At 36.8% G+C, this 18,254-nt stretch overlaps 1 protein-coding gene across 2 annotated transcripts; it reads right to left on the bottom strand.

The window, feature by feature from the left end:
- Positions 1 to 1,286: 1,286 nt before the first annotated feature.
- On the bottom strand, positions 1,287 to 17,835 carry LOC129321876 (uncharacterized protein At4g10930). 2 transcript variants are annotated; one of them, XM_054967813.1, is made up of 15 exons: positions 17,537 to 17,835; positions 17,253 to 17,355; positions 15,993 to 16,078; positions 14,946 to 15,036; positions 14,653 to 14,702; positions 14,345 to 14,414; positions 13,863 to 13,972; positions 6,963 to 7,028; positions 5,969 to 6,513; positions 5,746 to 5,814; positions 5,514 to 5,589; positions 3,804 to 5,085; positions 3,617 to 3,691; positions 1,931 to 2,995; positions 1,287 to 1,708 (listed from the first exon to the last, which is right to left on the bottom strand). In XM_054967813.1, the coding sequence occupies exons 2-15, from the start codon at positions 17,322 to 17,324 to the stop codon at positions 1,493 to 1,495; spliced, it is 3,873 nt and encodes a 1,290-aa protein (XP_054823788.1). In that variant the 5' UTR covers positions 17,325 to 17,355; positions 17,537 to 17,835; the 3' UTR covers positions 1,287 to 1,492. The 2 variants fall into 2 exon arrangements, with proteins under 2 accessions (XP_054823788.1, XP_054823787.1); XM_054967812.1 differs by having other exon boundaries at positions 5,746 to 5,826; positions 17,537 to 17,834.
- Positions 17,836 to 18,254: the final 419 nt, after the last annotated feature.

Below are 18,254 nucleotides of genomic sequence, written 5' to 3'. Positions count from 1 at the left end.
ATTAATATTATAGATATATAATGTCACTTTTAAAATTTTTGTATATTATTTATTTGATAAGGTTTTCCTATATTATTTTTATTTGTTATGATTAATATTATAGATATATATTTCTATATATAATTTATAGATATATTTGTTATGATTAATATTATATGTAATTTATTCTCTCATATTTTTAATGTAATAAACTTACATAATTAATTAGTATAAATATTAAAAATTAAAAATAAATAAAAATATCAATTTTAAAAATTTGACCCCCCCTTTACATTTATGCTGATTCTACCCCTAATTAGTCTATAAAATAATTAACTACATATCTACATTTATAATTAAAAAAAACTTAATATACAAAACATTAATGATTAAATATTAACCTTTTACTCAAAAAAAAATTAACTTTGACATAAAAGTTGAAAAAAATATATTAAAAAATGTACCTTAATTAGATGGTAAGTCAAGCTTTAAGTAAATAAAAAAGAAGAAAATACACTTCAAACTCTGATCATAATACTAACACTACCAACTGAAATAAAGAAATGGAATAGAAAGAAAGTACCTTAAATTTGAATAAGAGAGAAATGAAAGAGTACAGGAAATGAAGCAGGAAGGAAATGAAGTAAGAATGAAAAACGCAAGAACAAAATGCTAAAACACTAGGCAAATGAGAGCAAATGACATTATATTTAATCTCGTTAATGCAAGAATAAAATAAGAAGTGCAAGAATTATTTCTAAACAGATTGGAGAAGCCTTAAAATATTTGGCCTCAATCTCGCTACCACCATCTTTATGTCTTCAATCCCTTATATAACCAATAAAATACACAGGCACATGAATTTTCTAATCCCACACATGAAAAGCAAAAGCTGAAGAGTTCCTTAACAAATGAAGAAGGACTCGACAAAACAATCACGAGGAAAAAAGAAGTGAGATTCAAAATAAGATGTCACATCGTTAATAATAACCTAAAGTCGTTCATGCTTTCCATGGAATAAAAAAATTTAGACAAGAACAACTTCTTCAAAACCTCAAATTCATTCTTCATCTGAATAATTTTTTATATAGCATTTTGATAAATATTTTTTACGTTGCAACATTTGAACAATTTCTTTTACTGTGCATAGCATTTCAGTTAAAAAGCCTGCGTTTCAACTTTCAATGCAGGTCACGCAATTCATTTACCAAACACACGCACCCAGATATCGACTTTTCTTTCTTTCTTTCGGTTCCATTTCTTTTTCTTTTGTGTGCGCGCGCGCAAAAGAACAATTGCGGTGGACATTTGACTGTGGAACTTGACCGTTTACCTTGAAAGCTTTGGGTTTCTATCACTTGCTAAACTATTCTCCAACAAAACCTATAAATCCCCAATTTAGGCTCAATCTCTAAAGTAATGCTAAGGTGAGGCCAGATCCAAAGCAAAGGAACAGCTGTACAATTAGAGCAAGATTCTGGAGGGGTTCAGTAACAAAAAAGTTTACAAGGAATCAATTTTTTCTGTTATGTTGGGCAGCTTCAACATACTGTTCTGCGAGTTTCTTCACTTTCTCACCTTCCTTTATAAGGAAATTGGCATTCTTGGCTTTGCAATGGTACTTCATAACCTTTTCCGCCGTTTTTACAACAGCCCACCTGTACTGTTCAGCTGTGATCACACCACTCTTGCACAGTGGCCTGACATGCTCCTTGACATAAGCTTCAACCTGCGCACAAGTCCATGAAGATTACGTAAATATATAGGTTTTACAGGAAACGTGTGCGCGTGTCCGTGAAATGGAAAATGAAAACTAAAGTCTAATCCACTAGTAGAAAATATGCTTCATAGTTCAGGTAACCCCTAAAATAACTTGATCGTATAAAGTATCGCACATATAAAATAAGATCAGGTACAAAAACGAGAGCAGGAAAAATTAGCTTTCTATTACCTTTCTAACTATATGATTTGCAGAGCCAGACTGCTCAGCAGCAGTGTCAGATTTATCCCCCTTCCTCCGTAAATTTTCACTATTATCAGATACATTAGATGAATTGTCAGTCATAGCAGTCGCCCACATATTCTTCGCAAGTTTGTCATTCCCAGACACAGATGCATTGACTGCTTGGTCTGATGCTTGTTCTTCATTATGACAGTCATTGCCTTCAGAGGACGTTCCTGACTTGTCCTCTCCATGTAATGTTAAAAATTCCTCGTTCGGAAATTTTTTTGTCAGGGGTTCTTTCTCTGGACCATATAATTCCTCGCATTCTACATCACATGGCTCCCTGAGAAAGGCCTCGGAAGGAGCCGAAGGATCGCCAGTCTCTGCATTAATTGCAGAGTCCCTGTTGCCTGCATCATCATGATCTGATGAGCAGGGGGCATCTCGTGGAACTTCCTTGTTTTCCAACCTCTCAGAGCCCATACAATCCAAAGCCGTATCTGAACTCTTCATAGTTGAGAAAATTAGTTTCATTTTTGACTCGCTTTCTTCTTCTTGTGAATTTAAGCCTCTAGCAACGCCTGCACCGATGTAATCTTCATCTTCCAAATCATACTCAAAGTCCCCATAAATATCCGTATCTGTTTGAGAATCCAGTTCAAGAATATTATCAGGCCCTGAAAGATCATCTTCGCTATTGGATATTTCTCTTTTCTCACTTGGACTACCAGGAGGAGAATCAGACGAAAGACCAGCATTTTTAAGGGCTATTTGAACTGCAGAGTCAGTTGAAAGATCATCTTCAGTATTGTGTTCTGATCTATCAGTTGGGACTGCTGATGAGACCTGCGGAGTTATATCTGTTGCTCCATTGGATTTTCTGTTATTTGAGCGGTGAGAGAGCTCCTGTGAACAGAGATTCAGATACACTAGCTTGCTGTTTGATCTGTCAGCCACCTCTTTTTCAATATTAATGGCATCTGCAACAGCCAATTCTGTATCTGCAGTTCTGCGAATGACCGACAGATTTGCATTCCTCAAGAAGAGTTCGGTCAGCCGTAAAAGTTGTGTCTGTAAAAAGCATTAAAGGTATACACCTTAACATCAGTCAATGAAATTTGCACATTACACAACTCCACATGCATGGCACGCTAATTATGCATTATAATTTTCACAGAATGCACTGAAATTTATTCCAATATCAGATTACTATCTATAGTACATTCAAATTCTTATTTAAGAGATCCCCTCCGCACCTCCCCCAAGGTCCTCTAGAATTTAGGTGTTGTTCTTGTTCCTTCCAATCAAGTGATAGAGGTAATGACCATAGAATTGGGAATGAGATGGGAATGAGAAATCCCGTGGCACTAGTGATATGTTATATACATTTGAATACATCAGAGTCAACTATATCCTTAGTTTCCAGGTCAGCAAACAGAAATATCTGCAATGCGGAAATTGTGAGAAAGAGGGACATAATTTCCAACTTTCATCATGAATCGAAATCTACTGATAACACAAAATCCCAACTTGCATTCATTGTAGAAAGAGCGTGCATTCATTTTGTCATCCCAGGTTTTCCATCAATCTGAAACTATTTTTCAAAGAGAAAAGCTCCAGGTAAATATATCCAGCATACTGACTACAACGGATGTTCCTCCCAAGGGTAGGAAAAAAGGCGCAGCAGCATACCTGCCTGACTGATATAGGAATTTTATTGTGGCGACTAGGTGCCAATACTGGTCTCATATCAGCTGGCAATTGGGCCTACACTTCAATAACAGAAAGAAGTAATAATGAACGATGATAAACAATATCCAAAACCAATCCTAAAGCATCCAAACATAATATCATAAGAATAACCAAATCTGTAACATACCAGCAAAGGATAATTTCCTTTAAGCATTGCATTATCTTCGTGACCGTCATTTGTCATTTTCTTGCCAGCAGAAGCTGCTTTTCTTGCAAGAACCTCCAAGGCCCATTTTCTTTTGTCACTCTTTATACAATCAGATTTAATGCATGACTCCTTCAAGTCAACTCTGGAACCACCAGAGTAAGAACCTGTTGCCCCTTCTGATTGTCTGCTTGAAGGTACTTTCCCAGAAGCTGAATTACCCCCAACTGAGCTGTGTACAACCTTCTTATTTGCTTTATTTTCAGATGAGCAATCCCTGGCCTTTGGAAAAACCTTATTTATCTCTTTTGCTTTGACAAGACTATTATCAAGAGACTGATTTGATGCTTTTCCTGATAGGTTAGGCTTTTTATTCTGCTCTGAGTTAGCAGCAGTTTCAAGGGCAGAAAGTGGCCTGACATCATTGTTTCGCGGGAAAACAGATGTATCTGCTAAATACAACCTGGAAAGAATAGAATTTTTTGCCTGACCGTCAGGATCCTCTTTTGCTTCTGCACTCCCAGAACTTTTTCTCAGAAGATCCAGAACTGACTTCAAAGTTTCAATCTTTTCAGGCTTCGATGCTCTCATGCAACGATATTTCCAAAATTCAATTTCACAGTCCCTGTCCCAGGCACGCTTTCTTCTTCCATTTGAAGCCCCAAAAATTTTCCTAGTTAGATGTTCACGAACTTTACCTTTCCGCAACATTGACTTCTTTGCCTTCAAAGCCATAGTGGGCAGCTTATTTACAGGTTCAGGTTTAGGCCCTGCTACTGCAGCCCTGAATGCTGCAAGAAGCTTTGTGTCAACAAGGTTTGCTTCAAAATTTTTAGAGGATTTGTTGCGGACAGCTTCTCTAATTTCCTCCCTTAGGTTTTGAACTAAGGATGACTCCTCATGATCAGGAGCTCTCTTCATGATCTTTTTTACCCTCAAACCCACAATATTTTCATTGTTTTCAGATAATTTATCACAAGATTTGATGCCAGGAGTTCCCTTTGGAGGCTTCCACTTTGTGCCTTTAACTATACTCATTATATCTGATGCAGCATTCTCCTTTGTTGAATGATGCTTTCCATCGTCATGTCTGGAAACAGGTTTAGTAGAAGGGTTTGTTTTAGTATCATCTGAAAGAGGAGCGCCTGCTAGGTTCTTGTGATTAATCAGTAGAGTGCCATCAGTTTTAAGTTTCTTTTGCAACACTTCAACTTCAGGCTTGAGTTCGGCATCTCCATCAACTTCTATATGAACCTCATCATGACTGAGCAACGAGAGAAAATGAATTAGTAAGCGTATTAAGTCCTCATGCAATGGACATAAAATGGGGGAAAAAAAGCTAGTTACAACAGAATATGCACATAAAGACATTAAATTATCAGCCAAGTGTTTGATGGGTGACAAAAGAACTTCACTTGCAACCACACATAAAAGTAAGAAAAGCATCAATTCACTGGGCCCACTTTCTTCCTCTCTTTCCATGTGTTTTTATTTGAAGAAAGGGGGAAAAAAGAACAAAACGCAAGGTCTCTAGTTCATTTATTTGTCTTCGCACCATGCAACAAAACAATATTTAAACTAACACACACAAAGTTCAAAAGGAGAGCACAATATCGAAAGCAGCAACAAGAAATTTGAACTTCGATCTCTTAGTGAGGAGGGGGGATAAGTCACATGAAAAAGATGAGTTACCTATAATCAGCATGCTTCCTCTTTCCATCCATTACTCTGGCATTGTCCATAAGAGCATTTTGTTCCATTTCATCTCCTGAAAGCATTTCATTATCAAGGCCATCGCATGAAAAGCTAGCCCAAATCCTTTTGAGCTACTGATTTCATCCATCATTGTTTTCCATAGTCCAAGAGTGACCCAAAATTAAAATTTGGGGAAAAAGGAAATTATTATTCCTAGACATTTTTGTACCTTTCAAAGTAAATTCTTCTGAACTTGACTGCTGGAGATCAGTTTCTTGATCTATTGTTGCATTCATGTCTGTGCCATCAACTAGAAGCACATTAAAATCTGACAGTTAGGCCAGCCAGCAGTTGACAAATACTGTGTGTGCAAGCGTGTGCGCTCATCTATGCCTATTCTAATCAACAATTCATGAATCAACTGAAGGAGGGTGATAAGATTCATATATTACCACATAAAAAGGAGCCCACTGACAAACCAAGATGAAGACCCATATCAGATCTAGATGTACTAGCACTGTCATGGGATTCATTTAATATCTTGGTTCCACTTAAGCAGCTTGGATCACTTATTTCTTCATAAGTTCCTTTTTTCAAATCATCGAGCCCTAAGGTGTTAGAGGGCAAGCTACAGACCACATTGTGTGACAAGGATAGCTCCAGCTCCTGTTGCTCCGTTGGTGAATTAATAGTCTCCTCTGTATTACTTTGGTGATTATTTGCGTCAGATACAGAAACACATGATTCAGTCATTGGATTCTTGCTAGCTTCAAGGGGTGACAAACCCTTCCCACTTGATGCTGGAATCCATTGGTTTCCATCAACCAAAGAGACAACAACAGCTGTCTCTCCAGCATCAGCAACAGATACAGAAACTTTTCGTGAAAAAGATTCCTTAGCCTGACATTCCTTGTTACCATTTTCTAGGTTAATTTCCGTAGCTGTCTTCTCCAATGAACTGGCATCCATGTTCTCAGTAACTTTATCTGGCACACATCTAAGATAAAACCTTAATTAGAATGCTAGAGAATGACATTGTCAGTACTCGGCTGAATACCTTTAAAACAACATCTTCAATTCAAGCAAAAGGTAAACAGAAACATGCTAAGGGCTATTTTCAAAAGAAATAAATCTGGTAACACTATTTTTGAAACTCTTGAAGATGTGGACAATTGTTTACATAGTAAAATATATCTTGATATTATTATATTTCCAGACTTCAGATTATCAGCTACCTAATTGTGAAGTTCCACACATAAAAGTCCAATCTTATTTAAATAAATACACACACACACATACCTAACTAGAATTTTTCAAATTCTATGCTGTCTGATTTAATTTAACAGCTTGTTGTCAATATGTTCTATGAATGCTAAAAAATATAATACAAAAATAAGAGTCCAGGCACAAAAACCCTCAACATAATAAACAGAAAATCCATTTTACCTCGGACATAACCATGTAATATCAGATGTACCATCAGGATCAAATCCCACACAAAAAGCATGATACCTGTCAATTTAATTCAATCAATAATCAGAGACCATTGTCAATGGATCATAACAAGAAAATAGCCATGAATGCAAACTAATTTCCCTTCCCCCTTCCCAGCTTCACACATAACACCCACCCCCGCCAAAAGAAGTAAAAACAGGGACAACCAAGACATTTTCCATTGATTTCATACAATCAAACTACGTTACCACCAGGTCTATGACATCATAAACTATGTAATGACTGAGATCTTAGTACAGTGGAAAGGGAAACCTAATGAGGAAGCAAGCCGGATGTCTTTGTTCAACTTCCAGATTTTCAAGTTCCAAACCCTTAAGGACAAGGGCTGTTAAAAGAGCGGGGTATTGATATGAAAAATGTGAGAATAATTAAAGAGAAATTAGAGGGATTCATCCCGTAAAAATAGAGATTTGATAGGATTGGGTCATTAGGAGTAATATTTGATTTTATTTCCTTTTGTTTTTTATTTCCTTTTACAGAATATCATTATACGTGTATATATCCTGTCAATATTGTCAAATAAATCAATTCAGTTCTTCTCTTTGGCTCGTCTTCGACCACATGGTATCAGAGCCAACGGACAGTAAACACGACCACTCAGACAAAGATGACAGAACTAGCTGAGAGTCAGACTCGCGCCCTCAACCCTTTGTGTTCATGGGTTCAGGCACTAAGGCAGAATTGAAAATAACCCCAAATGACGAAACTCCTCTTGGGTTGAGTTCTGTCGAGAAGATGTCTCTAATCCTTGTGTTCGAAAAAAATTCAATGGGACCAATTATCGTGAGTGGGCCCAGAGTGTTCAACTGGCTGTTGAAGGCCGTGGGAAGCTAGGTCTCATCTCAAGTACGTCCAAACCACCAAATGCATCAGATTCGGCTGCCTTGGTGAGGTAGGAGACCGAAAATTCTCTGGTGGCTTCTTGGTTAGTTAACTCCATGACTCCTCAAATCAGACGATCCTTCATGTTTCTCCCGACAGCACGGGATATTTGGGATGCAGTCAAGGAGTCTTACTCAGATGGTGAAGATGGTGCTCAAATCTATGATCTCAAAACTCAAAGTTGGCAAATCAAACAAGGTGAACGTGACCTTACTGAATTCTAGTTGGAGTTAGTTTCAGTGTGGCAAGAGATTGATCTCAACATAGAAACCGAGTGGTCTTGTCCTAATGATGCAGCACGTTATAAAAGACTTATTGAAGATGAGCGAGTATTCCAATTCTTGGCTGGTGTACATCAATCATTAGATGATGTTCGTAGTCGCATCCTAGCTCACTCCAGTCTACCATCTACTCGTGATGCATTCACTGAGGTTTGTTGTGAGGCTTCTCGTCGCAAGGTGATGTTGCCTGAACTCTCCTCAACCCTTCCTTCCTCTGAGTCCTCTGCCTTAGTGAGCAGACAATCTAATCAAGGCCAAAAGGAATCAAAAGGAAAGATTGTATATGGGCATTGCAAAAAGACAGGCCACTCAAAAGATAAAGGTTGGGACCTCCATGGAAAACCACCTGATTGGAAACCACGTAAAGGTAAATCTCATGGCTATCAAACTACTTTTGATTCTACTTCAGACAAATCTGGTCCTGCTTCAAACAAATCAGGTACCTGACCCACCATTGACAAGGATAAGTTAAATAAGCTTCTAAAGATGCTCCATAGTTTACAATCCAACCAGTCATCTCCATCTCATAATGCTTCCGTTACCAAGCAAGGTAATTCTCATTTTACATTCAATGTATGTTCCACTAAATCAAAGTGGATTGTTGACTCCGGAGCCTCATATCACATGACTGTAGACTCTACTTTGTTTACCTCATACTTTCCTTGTAGTGGCCATGAGAAAATTGACACGACAAATGATACATCCTCTTCCATTGCAGGAAAGGGTAGTATCACTATTTCTAAATTTCTACACCTTGACTTTGTTCTTCATGTTTCTTATCTTGCTTGCAATTTACTATCTATCAGTAAGTTGACTAAACAAGCCAAATGTAGTGCTCATTTCTTCTCTACTCACTGTATTTTCCAGGATCTCTCATCGGAGAGGATGATTGGCAGTGCTAAGGAGTGTGATAGGCTCTACTACCTTGATGAATCAACCGTGAGTAATCTATGATCCCGAATCTACTGCAACCTTGTGTCTACTTCTGAACAAGTTAATCTTTCGTTATGGCATAAAAGAATGGGTCATCCTAATGTCCAATATTTGAGTCATTTGTTTTCCCAATTTTCATTTAATAAAATTTCTAATTTTCATTGTGAAATTTGTGAATTGGCTAAACATCATCAGTCTTCTTTTCCGCAGTCTAAATATAAGCCTTCTAAACCTATCTCTCTCATCCATAGTGATTTTTGGGGTCCATCTCGTGTCTCTAATCGAACTAGAGCCAAGTGATTTGTTACCTTTATTGATGACCATACTCATGTGTGTTGGGTATATTTAATGAAAGATAAATCTAAGGTATCCTCTATTTTTACCGAATTCTATACCATGGTTCTCAATCAATTTAACACATCCATCAAAATTCTCCAAACAGATAATGGCACTGAATATGTCAACAAGTCTCTAAGTGACTTCCTTAAAACTCGAGGTATCATCCATAAGACTTCTTGTGCGAATACACCCCCAACAAAATGGGGTGGCCGAACGCAAAAATAGACACCCATTGGATGTTTTCTGTGCTCTTATGTTTACCACAAATGTGCCAAAATATTTCTAGGGGGATGCCATCCTCACCGCCACCTATCTTATTAATCGCATACCCACAAAAATCCTATCATACACCACACCCCTTGAGTGTCTCCAGCAAACTCACTCTCTCACTCATCTTGAAACCATTCTTCCATTCAAGTTATTTGGGTTTTCTGCGTTTGTTCATCTCCATTCCTCTTCCAAACTTGAGCCACAAGCTGTCAAGTGTGTGTTTCTTGGTTACTCCTCACACCAAAAGGGATATAAATGCTTTGATCCATCTTCTAAACATCTATTTGTCAGTCATGATTTTACTTTTTCTGAATCTGAACCTTTCTATTCATCTCCTTCAATTCAAGGGGAGAGTTGGAGTGAATTTCAGGAATATTCCCCCATTGAACCTATTGATTCTCTTGACCATGACCACTCTCTTGACCATCCCACTTTGCTTGAGCCTCTCTCTTTTATTCCAAAATCAAAAGAAAATGCAGGTTTAGGGGGAGACAAGAACACAGGTGCAGAAGGTAAAGAGATCAAAGTTTACACACGGAAGAAGAAGAATGGTACAAAAGCTCTCATACCTGAAGCAGTACCGGAATCAGAACCAATGACAAATTCTATGGGAGATAGTCCTAAAGAAGAAAATGAGAATGACAATCTTGATGAGGAAGAAGGTTCAAAAAATTCAGCGGATGACTTTGAGATGCCTATTGCCCTCGAGAAGAAGCCAAGATCATGTACACAACATCCTATTCAAATATTTCTATCTTATAAAGCCTTATCCCCAGGGTATCGGGCCTCTATTGCGAATGTGGATGATGTTTGTATTCCTAAGGACATTCATGAGGCCCTGAAAACATCTGGATGGAGAGAAGCTGTCTTGGAAGAAATGAAAGCTTTGGAAGAAAATGAGACTTGAGAAGTTGTGCAGAAACCAAGAAACAAGAAGCTGGTTAGTTGCAAATGGGTGTTTACCCCCAAATATAAGGCTAATGGAAATCTTGATAAATTGAAGGCTAGACTGGTGGCAAGAGAGCCTACACAGACCTATGGCATTGACTACCAGGAAACATACGCACCGGTGGCAAAACTGAATACCATCAAAGTATTGTTATCTGTAGTAGCCAATCTTGAATGGCCGTTACACCAACTGGACGTCAAAAATGCCTTCCTAGATAGAGAATTGAAAGAAGTTTATATGACTCTACCTCCTAGTTTTGATAAAGGAAGGGAGAATCAGGAATGTAAATTAAAGAAATCATTATCCAGGTTGAAACAATATCCAAGAGCATGGTTCGATAGATTCTCAAAAGTTCTAAAGCTACAAGGCTACAATCAAGGACTATCGCATCATACTATGTTCGTTAAAGTAGAAGGGAGTAAGAGGTGTGTCCTTATTGTATAAGTTGATGATATAATCATCAAGGGTGATCATAGTGAGGAAGTGGCAAGAATAAAGGCTACAACAACAACAACAACAACAAGCCTTTATCCCACTAGGTGGGGTCGGTTATATGGATTGCAAGACGCCATTGTATTCTATCATTTATCAAGCTTTTAGGAATATTATTAATTAAGAGATCACATTCAACAACTTCCAAGAGTGTTCTCTTAGGCCTTCCTCTACCCCTCTTAATCGGGCTCAAAGGTATATGTTCCACTCTTCTCACTACTGCCTCCCTTGGTCTTCTTTGTACATGCCCAAACCATCTCAACTGATTTTCTACCATTTTTTTCTCAATAGGTGCTACTCTCACTTTTTCGTGTACGTGCTCATTTTGAATTTTACCTTTACGTATATGTCCGCACATCCATCGTAACATTCTCATCTCTGCTACTCCAACTTTATGCTCTTGTTGTCCCGTTAGAGCCCAGCATTCACTACTATATAACATTGCCGGTCTACAATACGATAAAACTTTCCTTTAAGTTTATTAGGCACCTTACAATCGCAAATAACTCCTTTAGCTTTTCTCCAATTAAACTACTCAACTTGAATCCCATGTGAAAGATCCCCATCATTTTGAATAATGGCTCCCAAATATTTAAACTTTTTCATTTAAGGTATAATTTGATCTCCCAATTTCACTTCCAATTCAGATGGCAAGAATAAAGGCTGTTTTGGGAAAAAAATTCAAGGTCAAGGACTTGGACTGTCTGAAACACTTCTTGGAAATAGAGGTTGCAAGATCAAAGTAAGGTATTTATGTGTCTGAAAGGAAGTATGTACCTCTCTTAAAGGAGACAGGTATATTGGGGTGTAAACCTGTTGAAGCCCCTATCATTGTTCTAAAGAAGAGGCAAAAATCCAAGAAAGAGGAGGGCAATTCAAATGAAGGTAACTATGTTCAGGAAGAAGAGGATAAAGAGAAAGAGAGGCAAACGAATAAAGAGAGATACCAAAGGCTTGTTGGGAAACTGATTTATCTATCTCACACACGACCTAACATAGCATTTGCTGTGAATGTTGCTAGTCAGTATATGTGTGAACCGAAGGAAAAACATATGGAAGCTGCATACAAAATCCTAAGGTACCTAAAGGGAAATCCTGGACAACTGTTTCAAAAACATGAACAAAAGAATATAGAGGTGTATACAGATGTAGATTGGGGTGAACATCACCAAGATAGGAGATCTACTTCTGGGTATTGCTCATTTGTATAGGGAAATCTGGTTACTTTGATGAGTCAAAAGCAGAGAGTTGTATCCAAAAGTAGTGTTGAATCTGAGTTGAGAGCCCTTGCTCAAGGTATAATGGAAGTATTGTGGCTAAAAAGGGTTTTAGAAGAGATCTATGTCTAACTTGATCTACCTCTCAAACTATATTGTGATAATAAGGCTGCCATAAGTATGGCATTAAATCCTATCCAACATAAGAGGTCCAAGCATGTGGAAATAGACAGATACTTCATCAGAGAGAAGGTGGAAGATGGAATTATATGTCTAACTTTCCTACCGACAAATCTCCAAGTAGTAGATGTTTTGACAAAGGGATTACACAAATCCGCTTTTGATAATTGTACAAGCAAGTTGCACATAATTAGCATCTATGATCCAACTTGAGGGGAAGTATGAGACTAATTAAAGAGAAATTAGAGGGATTCATCCCGTAAAAATAGAGATTTGATAGGATTGGGTCATTAGGAGTAATATTTGATTTTATTTCCTACTACTCTTTATTTCCTTTTACAGAATATCATTATACGTGTATATATACTGTCAATATTGTCAAATAAATCAATTCAGTTCTTCTCTCTGGCTTGTCTTCAACCACAAAAAATAATAAAGGAAAACATAATCATTGATCCCTATAGTTTCATCAAGTTTTACTTTTAGTCCTTGTAGTTTTTTTATAGTGTTTTCAATCCCTGTAGGGACTAAAAACACTGAAAAAATGAAATTATAGGAACCAAAAAAACAAACGTCATCCAATTTTTTTGAAACTAAAGGAATTCAAAATACTAAAAAAAAACTATAGGGACCAAAACCCTATGAAACTATAGCAACTGATGATTGTGTTTTCCCAAATAATAAAAGTCTATGTTAACTAGGTAATTGTTGGTTATTAAAGGGTAGTTAAGTCATTTCCCTACTTTAAATAACTATTCTGCCTATTCTAAGGTTGTTTACTCGAATCCTATAAATACTAGGAATCTCTCCATTGTAACTAGCCTGATGATGACAATACAAGTGTACTATTCAGATAAAACTCTGATTCTCTCCTCTGATTCCCTCTGGTTCCCTCTATTCCCTCCTGAATTCTCTTTCTTTTCTCTCTAATTCTATTATATTCCTCTTCTCTATTCTACCTCTCTTTCTATTTCCATATCACAATCACTTTATGATTTTCAGATCATATACAATTTGTTCTGATATGCTCTCAGTAGTCATAATGCATTTAAGTAAACAAATGCATATTTTGCCACACAAGCATGAGTGTGAACCTTCTCCGACTCTTTATGATAGGCAAAATTGTCCACCATTCTACTGCAGTGTGACAGCAAGAGCAGCATGATGATACGTTATCAACATTTGGGTAGACATACCAATAGCCAGTTAATCATGCTTCATGCAGCATGGATATTAAAAGCCAACCATAAGAGACAAAAGTGTAAAGAAATTGACAGTCTAAGCTTACCATATATCACATGAATCACAAGCAATTGATGTATCAAGGCTCAAATCACCTTCAATAGTTGCTGACCCACTTCGAATTTTGCAGCCATCACCATCCAAGCAAATAACTGCCTACACAATGATGAAGCTCACAAGGATTAGTGCTACAAATTGATTGTTAAGAAGTCAATTAATGATGAAAAAATATGTAAACACCATACAATTTTGAGCATGACACAAGTTAAATTAGGATATGAACCCCATATAGGAGAACCTTAAAAGGATCTAACTGCCAAATTTTGTCACATGACACAAATCCATAGAACTATTAGCGTGTAGAGAATAAATTAACTTAGAATTTGAACCAAAAGGTTTTGCATATGATATAAGATTGTTCTCCAACACAAGAAATGCTAGAACAAAGGCTGCAATTAGTGTCAACTAACCAGAGGCCACATTCTTTGCCAAGAACTCTACAGGGTATAATATATGAAAGATAATTACATTTTCATCAATATAGTATGAGGGAAATGACAGAGTGTTATTCTTCCCTTCAATGGACCAGTCATCATCTCTGCATTCAAGAAAGATTATTTAGAATTTAGAACTTCATAAGCATAAAAGTTTTTAGAAAAAAATGTGAAGCTATTTACTCTAAGTCAAGTGATATTAGTGATGCAAGGCTGGATGCTTCAAGAACGAAAAGAAATATATGACTTTAAACTTAATCAACAAATGCGCTTGGTCACATACAAGCATTGAAAAAAATAACCCTGTCAATCATGCAAGCCTAACAAGATTGAGAAACTTGCCTTGATAACATGTCATCTTCGATCTTACTGCTTCCAATCGTATCATATACCTTCACAATCACGAAATCACATGATTTAGAGATAAGCAACCACCAACTTTTAATTATTAAAATTTTCAACACTGTAACTGCTTTAAGAAAAAAAAATTCATTAAGTAGTGTTCTTAAAACACCACACAGTGAATGATGCTGAATCGCATTAATAGGCTAAGAAAATTTACTTGGAACATAAATAGCAATGCTAAAGCAATGAAGAAAAAGCAGCACTCCACAGATTTATTTTATATCACTCACTGGAACACATGTGATCAACTGAAACTCATTCTGGCAAAGCGGGCAGAGATTTGTGATGGTAGCCCAGTTGTCAATGCATGCAAAACAGAACCTATTAAACAAAGAAACTAGGTCAAAATATCAGTTTCATACTTGAACCCTAAGACTGCAAAAGGAAAGAAATTAACAATTTCTTAAATCAGAGAGGTTAAGATATTCAATAGGGGAGTCTAACAACACCCCATGTATTGGCACAGACAGGTTCACTATGAACATAGTGTCAACTAGAGGTTCTCCTTTAAAGGTCATAAAATGCATCCCAATACAGGGAGACCCATTACTGACTCAATAAAATCTTTAAGAATCAATATAACAATAAACAATACAGTTTAGAGTTGTCCTCAGACTTATGCTCATGTTCAACTTTATAGAGATACTAAAATGAGTAACTTGAAGGGGCCAATGCGCAATGACAGCCATTGTGCTATTAAGTATTAACTGAGAGGAGGAATGGAACACTTGAAATTCACATATTATTGAAGTTAGAGGAAATCCCCAGTATTAAGAAACTTGTAAGCTTCACCAAGTATTATCTCACAGTCTCATACTTCTAGATTATGCCACCAAGTTTTACAAATATTTGTACTTTCCAATGCAGTTCTTGATCTCTCTCTCTCTCTCTCTCTGTTTTTTTTTTTTTTTTTTACAGAAATTGAAGAATGAGGAAGTTTTCATCCATTACGATCTCAGGGACGGAAGGTACTAAACATAAAGCAAATTGGCACCTTCTAATCCACAAAGCGACAACGAGAAAACCAAATGTGTCTCGAACAAGAAATTAAACATTTCCCTCACAAAACCTATCCCTATACTATCTCCCACCAAACTTCACTCGCCTTCACACCACTCAAGGAGGCAGGGATGGAAAGGTGACCATCAAAATACATATAAATTGCTCTATCTTCTAAAGAAAAACCACTCTATCTGTTTAGTTTACCAAAGAACTAGTAGAACAACATCACAGATAATATAGTTCATACTTCAAGAGGAAAGGAAGAAAACACATACCAGTGTTGACAGCAATCCAGAACTCCCCTGTCAATGACAATATCCATGCAAATTCCACATCTTTCCCCGTCAATAAATAAATTATCCTGATAATTACAAATATCAAGTATTCAGATGAAAATATTAACACAAGTGACCAAGCAATTATAATTTGATGACCCCCTTTATGTATCAGTCAAATAGCATGGACAATGACAAGATACTGATTGTTTGATATCTTTCGTTTATTAGCATTACATTACAAATAAAATTCAAACTTGAATAGGATTTAAATCTTAACCAGGTGGACCTCCAGTGAATTGCATGGAGTATAAGGAATGATTGACATTATTTAGAGCTTGTGAGAAATGCAGTTGCTATAGATTTTATATTTTTGTCAACATTAATTTCAAAAAACTAATAATTAATTCAAAGCTTTTGGCATAAACTGAAATCATAAGAGACCTCCGAAGAGATGCCATAGATACATATAATATATGACAGGAATAATCCCCAATGTAAAGAAAGATATGAAAGTTCAGTATTGTCTATCTTTTACTCCTTTCTTGCTGCTGTACCTTCCAATGCTATTCTGAAAATTTGCATGCTCTGACGTAAGTATAAAATTCTGTTTCTATGTTATTATTTGCAATAGCTATGGCATCCAGAATATATCATAGAAGCTGAAGAGAAATCACCTCATCTATACAAAGTCATAATAGTTATCAGTTTCATTAGTTTGAGAAAGCATAAGTTTGGCTCCAAGGTTGGCAGAGAGGTGTGTTTTATCAGCTGAACTAGACATCAGCAAATACAAGCACCATCTCATTCTTGAGTAATAAAATAAGCAACTAGGATGGGTGGAGAAGCATCTGAACAAATCAAGGAACATGTATTCTTCAGATCGTTTGAGCCACATAAGTGGGGGATAAATAACTTGCCGTTGCCCGTTAAATGATGTTCCAAAACACCCGTCTATTACACTTTCACCAAATCGAAAAGGCATTGGTTTTTACCGGTGATTGCAAGAAGAAGAAACAGTTAAAGACACTAGTGCCACACAGATTGACACCAGTCAAAATTGAAAATTACATATTTCACAGCCAAAATTAGCTTAAACTGCTAACTGAGGAGCTCAAAAGCATGGACACTCACGCTAGGGACTTCTAGACGACAGAATTTTAAGTATCCAACATAATTCAAATATCTTAAGTGCCCGAGCTTCGTAACTTAGGGAAAAAGAAATAAATATGTGAAATCCTAAAGGGCAGTCGAGTTTACAGTGTTCGCATTGTCATCAGCCTCAGAGGGTTCTTCTATGAGCATGCCACTGGACACGAAATCCGCTTCCATTGAAGTAGCTGACTTCCGACTAAAATTTAATCTACACGATATTGTAAGTTATAAATCAGTTTTAATAGTGATGATAAGGACACATGGTCAAAAGAAGGCTTGATTTTTGTGAAAATGGGAGATGACTAAATTATGAAGAGAGAGCAGAGAAGCCAAAAAAATTCAAATAGAACAGATGGAAATCGATTAGGAAAATCCAATAAATACGTAACCTGTTTTATCAAGGGAAATGGTAATTTCGGAGCCCTAACCCCACCCCAATTCCTACGATTGTTTGGCAAAGCCCCGTTTCGACGAATCTGGGTGGGCGTTTCGGCTTCGCTGCGGTTCCCCTACCGGAAAAACAGACCCAACCAAACACTGATATTGGCAAGGGCACTCAGACAAACTCGAGTTTTAATTCAGGGACATCCCACGATATTGAAAACTACAACGCGCAATTGCACAATAAATGGATTTTTGGGTCTTTTTGGATCTCCCACCAACTAAATCCAACTCAGACAAACTGCATCCCATCCGGTCCTATAAATAAATGGACCTGAAAAATTAAAAAGACCAAAAAAAAATAAACTTCAACTTGGCAGTTAGACTGAACAGAGCACCAAAATGTTAGATCACTTGATCTAATTTGGTCGTACAAAATTATTTTAATTAAAATTTTTTTAATATAGTTTGAAGCCACCATTTTCTCATCATTTTCAATTTTTTACTTTTTTTTTTTTTTAATAACAAGGCAAGCTAAACGTGTAAAGTAATACAAACTAAAATAATCTAAATATTATTAGCATAATCATTTGCTAAGATCTATTCGCACTTAGGCGGGGCTTCAAAGTATGTTGCGATGTAATAAGTAGATGAATGACTGAGCCTTGCTAACTGACCTGCACATTCCATGCATTCTTTATACTAGTAGTTAACTTCTAATTCCTA

This window comes from Prosopis cineraria, unplaced genomic scaffold (assembly GCF_029017545.1).
Source record: "Prosopis cineraria cultivar Desert tree isolate PC_DT_omini unplaced genomic scaffold, ASM2901754v1 PC10, whole genome shotgun sequence".
Taxonomy (NCBI): domain Eukaryota; kingdom Viridiplantae; phylum Streptophyta; class Magnoliopsida; order Fabales; family Fabaceae; genus Prosopis; species Prosopis cineraria.
The sequence above is the reverse complement of the archived record's forward strand: the minus strand, read 5'-3'. Positions and strand labels throughout refer to the sequence as shown.